General features: G+C 38.1%; 1 protein-coding gene across 1 annotated transcript; it reads left to right on the top strand.

Annotated features, from left to right (window-relative positions):
- The first annotated feature begins 504 nt into the window (after positions 1-504).
- On the top strand, positions 505-1,437 carry LOC122430975 (olfactory receptor 8B3-like). The gene has a single exon (XM_043451975.1). The coding sequence runs from the start codon at positions 505-507 to the stop codon at positions 1,435-1,437; it is 933 nt and encodes a 310-aa protein (XP_043307910.1).
- Positions 1,438-6,606: the final 5,169 nt, after the last annotated feature.

The raw sequence follows: 6,606 nt of genomic DNA, 5'->3' as shown, positions 1-6,606 counted from the left end.
AAAGTTAATAACTTAATTTTCATAGACTCTGGTCCCCTCATCTTGATTTAGAAACAGTGCTCCTGGTTCCTGCCACATTAGGTCTAATCTGCATGAGAAGCCAGCGCCAGGTTGCTAGGGTCACTGCCTCCAGTTGTACTGGTGAGGGAAGAGTTCACAGGAATGCGGGGATGTTGAGAAGAGAGTAGAAGAGTTGCATCCTTGTCCATCCTTCTTTTCCCTGGGTTTTTCCAGAGGGTATATTTGCATATGGTAGCTTTTGCCTTCTCTCTCTAGTAAGATTGTGATGTCTGTTGCTATATTTGGCTTATAGAAACTCTAATTAGGTGAGTCCACTTCACTCTGTATCCTGATAATGGAAAAGGCAGACTGTATGGGATCAGGTCAGGATAGTGTCAGGCATTCGCAGTGTGTATACTGTTTTGTAGAATGGGACACTGGATGAGGTGAGTTGTTCTCTAATGGAACCCTTTCTTCTGTATCCACAGAGTCCTTTAGAGAAGAATGGCTCCTGGAAATGGGTCTTTCGTGACTCAGTTCATTTTGACGGGATTAACAGACCAACCAGATCTCCAGCTCCCCTTGTTCTTCCTGTTCCTAGGAATGTACACAGTCACTGTGATGGGGAACCTGGGCTTGATAATCTTAATTTGGCTAAATTCACATCTACACACCCCCATGTACTTTTTCCTCTTTAACTTGTCCTTCATAGATCTCTGTTATTCTTCTGTGTTTACACCCAAAATGCTGATTAACTTCATATCAAAGAAGAATATTATTTCTTACATGGGGTGCATGACTCAGCTGTACTTTTTCTGTTTTTTTGTCATTTCTGAAATCTATGTGCTGACATCAATGGCCTATGACAGCTATGTGGCCATCTGCAACCCACTTTTGTATAATGCTGCCATGTCCCCTAAAGTGTGTTCCAGCCTTATGCTTGCTTCCTACTCGATGGCCTTTTCTGGTGCCATGGCTCACACTGGATGCATGCTGAGACTGACCTTCTGTGATGCAAACACCATCAACCATTATTTCTGTGATATTCACCCACTGCTTCAGCTCTCCTGTACAAGTACCTATGTCAATGAGTTGGTGGTTTTCACTGTGGTGGGCATCAACATCACTGTGCCCAGTCTCACCATCTTTATCTCTTATGGTCTCATTTTCTCCAGCATCTTCCACATCAGCTCCACAGAGGGCAGGTCCAAAGCCATCAGCACCTGCAGTTCCCACATCATTGCTGTTTCTCTCTTCTTTGGATCATGTGCATTTATGTATCTTAAACCATCGTCTGCTGGGTCTCTGGATGAGCAAAAAGTCTCTTCTCTCTTCTATACCAATGTGGTTGCTATGATGAACCCCTTAATATACAGTTTGAGAAACAAAGATGTAAAAACTGCTCTGAGAAAAACTGTACGTGGAATACAGTTTTGATTAGAAACAACACCTCTTTGTGCAGATAATCACAGGATAGAGATATTGTACGGAGAAGGCAATGGCACCCCACTCCAGTACTCTTGCCTGGAAAATCCCATGGACGGAGGAGCCTGGTAGGCTGCAGTCCATGGGGTTGCGAAGGGTCAGACAGGACTGAGCGACTTCACTTTCACTTTTCACTTTTATGCATTGGAGAAGGAAATGGCAACCCAGTCCAGTGTTCTTGCCTGGAGAATCCCAGGGATGGGGTCGCATAGAGTCGGACATGACTGAAGTGACTTAGCAGCAGCAGCAGCAGAGATATTGTCTTTTTAATTTTAATGATCTTATTAACAGTCTTATTATCTTGTTTTGTATCATATGAAAGAAATTTTTGACATTTCAATTTACTTATCACAGAGTACACTTCTCTCCTTGTTTACCATTTGCATAATTTCCTTTCCTCACATGTTCCCATTTATTAATACTATTAAGAAGAACATTTACTATCTTATTTATCATTCATTATAATCATTTTATTTATCATATTATTTATTATAATATATTTTCTGCATTAGTCTGAACTTACCTTTCCCTGTGAAAATAGAAGACTGGTCAACAAATCATCAAATTAGGGAACATTAGGGTGACATAATTGATGCTCTTGAACTGTGGTGTTGGAGAAGACTCTTGAGAGTTCCTTGAACAGTAAGGAGATCCAACCAGTCCATCCTAAACAAAACAAGTCCTGAATACTCATTGGAAGGACCGATGCTGAAGCTGAAACACCAATACTTTGGCCACCTGATGGGAAGAACCGACTCATTTGAAAAGACCCTGATGCTGGAAAAGATTGAAGGCGGGAGGAGAAGGGGACAACAGAGGATGAGATGGTTGGATGGCATCACCGACTCAGTGGACGTGAGTTTGAGTAAACTCCAGGAGTTCGCGATGCACAGGGAGGCCTGGTGTGCTGTAGTTCATGGGGTTGCAAAGAGTCAGACATGACTGAGTGACTGACACTGAGGGTGATGTAATGTCACTGGGGATGTCTTATCTGCCAGTTGCCATTAGAAATACAAATCTGAGAATGTTTCCTCTTTCCATCTTTCCAGAATTCCTTGAGCAAGATTATATCACTTTTAATTTCTAAAGTGGAAGACTTCATAGTGACTGTTAAGTATAACCCACTTTGTATCTGTAAGCACTGTGCATGCCTCCTTTGACAAAGGATTTTGTTATCTCATGTAATGGATTGTCAAAATGTATTCATTATATGGTCATTACATAGAGTGGTTAATGATTTATTTGCAGTCATATGCATTTTTAATGAAATAGTCTAGAATAAGTTTAGGTTTATGATTTCAAGATTACTTGTCTCAATATACTTGGCTTCTATTGTATCTCTTTAATTTTGTTTATGTAAACTTGGCATGAGAAAAACTATTCTAGTTTTTAATCTGAGTATGCTTTGTTTCAGGGTGTTACGTGAATTTTTCTCAGAGTGTATATTGCTTTTTTGTTATTTTATTTAAATATTTGAGGAAAAGAGTTCGTCAGGAGTTTTGTTATAGTTGTTTATGGGAAAGATATTGCCTTTGGGCTAGTATACTGGGGAGAAGATTGGTAATTAAGAATGTTTCTTCATTCACAAAATTTTAAAAAATTAGTTTTTGGAATGCTTTAAGTGTTTGTAATTCAGAGAACAGGGCATGGGAGAGAAAGGAGCCTAGAAACCTCTCATGAGGCTGGACCTCAACAGACACATTGCCAATAAATAAGAAGACCTTGTGGAGAGTTGTCGTGAGGCTTAGGACATGCATTTTAACCTGGATGTTTATTCTGTTCCATCTGGTGAAGTAAATATATCCAGTCCATAAAGTTTTTCTAAACTTATAATGCACAGTGACCATACAGCATTAGCATTTGCAGGAATAAAGGTGAACAAGCTGTGGCCATAATTGTGGAAAACCAGAAAGAAATAGGATACTTTTTCATAAGATAAAATGGTGAGTAGTAATTAAAGCTCAAATTAGAAAGATGGAATCTAGAAAAATATGATAGAAAACAGAAACCTCTATGAGTCTCCTGTTTCTAGACAGGCATAGAAATATTATAGAGATCATGGGATTTGTCTGGATAGGATAAAAGCTTAAAATGCTTGATATTTAAAGAAAAAAGTTAAACCCACGAACCTGCATCCATTTGGTGTAACCTGGGCACAACTAAATCACTCCTGCTTCTGTTGGTTTCCATATGGTACTTTCTTATGGATTTTAAGGCATGAAATCGTAAATCAGTATGCAGTTAGAACTATGATAAGTTGAAAGAAATATTTGGTGGATGAATCAAATGTTGTGACAGTGTCTTTTCTGGAATAGAATGTTGGATTATTTTTCTTTTGAGAAAATAGGGGGAAATGGTTATTGAAATGCTTGCCTTACTTGTGGCAATTTTTAAAGATAGCTTTAATAATATTTTAAAATTTTTCTTGTTTTCTCACCTCCTCTGAAGAGTTAGATATTGTGAATTTAGCAACACTGATATGCTTGCTTTTGTTGTATTTTTAGATGTTCAGCATTGACTGAACAGCTTTTAACAGTTTAAACAATATTAACAGTTTTTAACTCCTTGCTATATCCTTGATTTATCATTTTCAGTGTTACTCATACCACATCCCTTGATCTCAATATCAGCATATATTATTTTCACATACAAAGGCCTAAATTTATAAATAGTTGACCTAGTTGGCAATTTTTTTTTCATTTACATCTTACCCCTTTTTTATAAAGTTGTCTTCCTTATTGAAAAAGAAGTGTATCTACACAAATACGCATATCAAAACAAGTGGTTAACTAGCTGTTGGCTGTTGCCTAGACTTGAAAAGTAATGCAAAGCCTGTAGGTTGAAATGAAAAACCATGGCTCTAAGGATACTTATTCCAACTGTGTCTTCAATCAAAAGTAATTCAACCTTTTTTCTTGTTACAGTAGTGTTCAAGGCAATATAGCATCAGTTTCTTTTCATTCTGCAAAGCTCTTCAGATAATTTTTACCAAGCAGAATTCATGATTGGCAACTTGAAGAACACTTAAGGATTTACCACCTGAATAAGTGAAACTCCCACCTTATTGCTTCTAGGACCACAGAGTGAGATTGGTTGGGGAGTTTCTCATCATGCCTTGTGCACCTAACTTCCACCAGATCTAATGCTGTGACAACTTCAGGAACCAGCTGCCCTGAAGAAGGAGAAGACCAAAACAACAGCTCTCAATTTGTAGCCTGGGGGATTTTTAGATTCCTTTATGTGTGACAAACATTTAGGGGAGTCTTTAAGAAGAGAAGCTATGGACACAGCGAGGGGGAAGAAAAGGGTGGGACGGTCGTAGAAGGTAGCATGGAAACATAGACACTACTACGTGTAAAAACAGATAGCCAGGTGGGAATTTGCTGTATGAAGGAGGGAACTCAAACCAGGGCTCTGTGACAACCTAGAGGAGTGGGATGGGGTGGGAGGTGGGAGGGAGATTGGAGAGGGAGGGGACATATGTATACCTATGGCAGATTCATGTTGATGTATGGCAGAAACCAACACTATATTGTAAAGCAATTATCCTTCAATTAAAAGTAAAAAAAAAAAAAAGAAGTGTATCTAAAGAATTAAATAATAATTACACTATTTGGGAGCCCTTGTAGGCATACAGAGGTGCAGTCACTCTGTTTTGTATTTTAGCATTAATTGATGTGCCAAAAATATTTTAAAGTTGGTCACAAGATTTCCATTTGAGGAGCCTCAAAATACAATTCATTTCATTTTTTTAAAAAAATAAACTTTTGTCAAATTAGATTTCATTCTATCAGAATATTGTGTATAAAATAATATAGAAGTTTAAATAATACTTTTAAACTTTACATTTGGCAATGGTTTAAGGAATCAACTTAATTATCACTTCTTGTTAGCAACTGAAGCTCTGCGTGTCTGTTTGGACCTCACTAAAAGAGGGGAATGAAGTTAGGATGCTTATGTGTATAATATGGAGGATATTATTGCAAAACTTGAACATTGCAGCATTTTAAAAATTTCAGATAAAGAAATAAAGAGACCTGGATTAGGAATCTTATGGAGATATGTCCACTTACGAAATGGGCATAGAGAGGGACTGAAGCAGTATCCTAGCTTTCCCTTCAGAGGTGAAGATAATGAAGAGATGGGAATTCACTTTGGATCTACCTGAGGGATGCACAGTTCCCAGAGTAAAGCAAAAATGAGTAAAAAGTAGGTCCATGAGAACTAAAGACAGATCACACACTGGGCGCACTGGGATCTATAACTTCTTTATTCCATATATATATATATTCTACACTCCAGGGAAGAGACTTAGCTTCTACCCAGTTTTTAACCAAGAGCATTACATCATTATACTCACATTAAATCTGTGTCTAATTACTAGCAAGTGTGTAATTAAAGGCTTTAGTTTTTCTACTGCTTGAAAGGACTTAATATAATCAGAAATCACACTAGATCATAGACATTTCCTAGGCATATGTCTAGGCTGTCTCCTCTTAGAATCAAAGAAATCAAGCCTCAAGCACCTGAAGTTATGTTTTCAATACCAACAGAGTGACAATCAACGATAAGGGAACCAGCTCTGTGGTTTTCTGAACTAAGAAGGGTGTTTCTGAGTTCAACTTACATACCTAATTCAATTTACAATATTTATTCCTTGTTTTGAGACAAAAGTTGGGGAGCCTAATATATGCCTAGTCTTTCTCATTTTGTGTGGTTCTGAGACTCAAGTGAACCCAGAGAATCTGTTGGAAAGGGATCAGAGAATGTTCCAAGACATGAGCTCAAAACATGTCAGGAAGTTTCCTGTAAGAGGATAAAGCTCTCATTCTTTTACCTTTATGGCTTTTACTTTGTGACAAGGGAAGTTACTTAATTCTCATAGACAATCTTCTTGGGTTAGAAACAGAATTCTTGGTTCTGACCACATGAAGTCTAATGTGTATTTATAGCCAGTGCCAGGTTGCTAGGGTCACTGCTTGCAATTCTACTGGTGAGGGAAGAGCTCAAGTGAATGAGGAAATGTTGAGATGAGAGTAGAATGATAGTGTACTAGTCCACCCCTCCTCTACCTTGGTTTTTCCAGCAGGTATGGTTGTGTATGGTATCACTGGTCTTCCC

The sequence above is a fragment of the Cervus canadensis genome, chromosome 29 (assembly GCF_019320065.1).
Source record: "Cervus canadensis isolate Bull #8, Minnesota chromosome 29, ASM1932006v1, whole genome shotgun sequence".
Taxonomy (NCBI): Eukaryota; Metazoa; Chordata; class Mammalia; order Artiodactyla; family Cervidae; genus Cervus; species Cervus canadensis.
The sequence above is the reverse complement of the archived record's forward strand: the minus strand, read 5'-3'. Positions and strand labels throughout refer to the sequence as shown.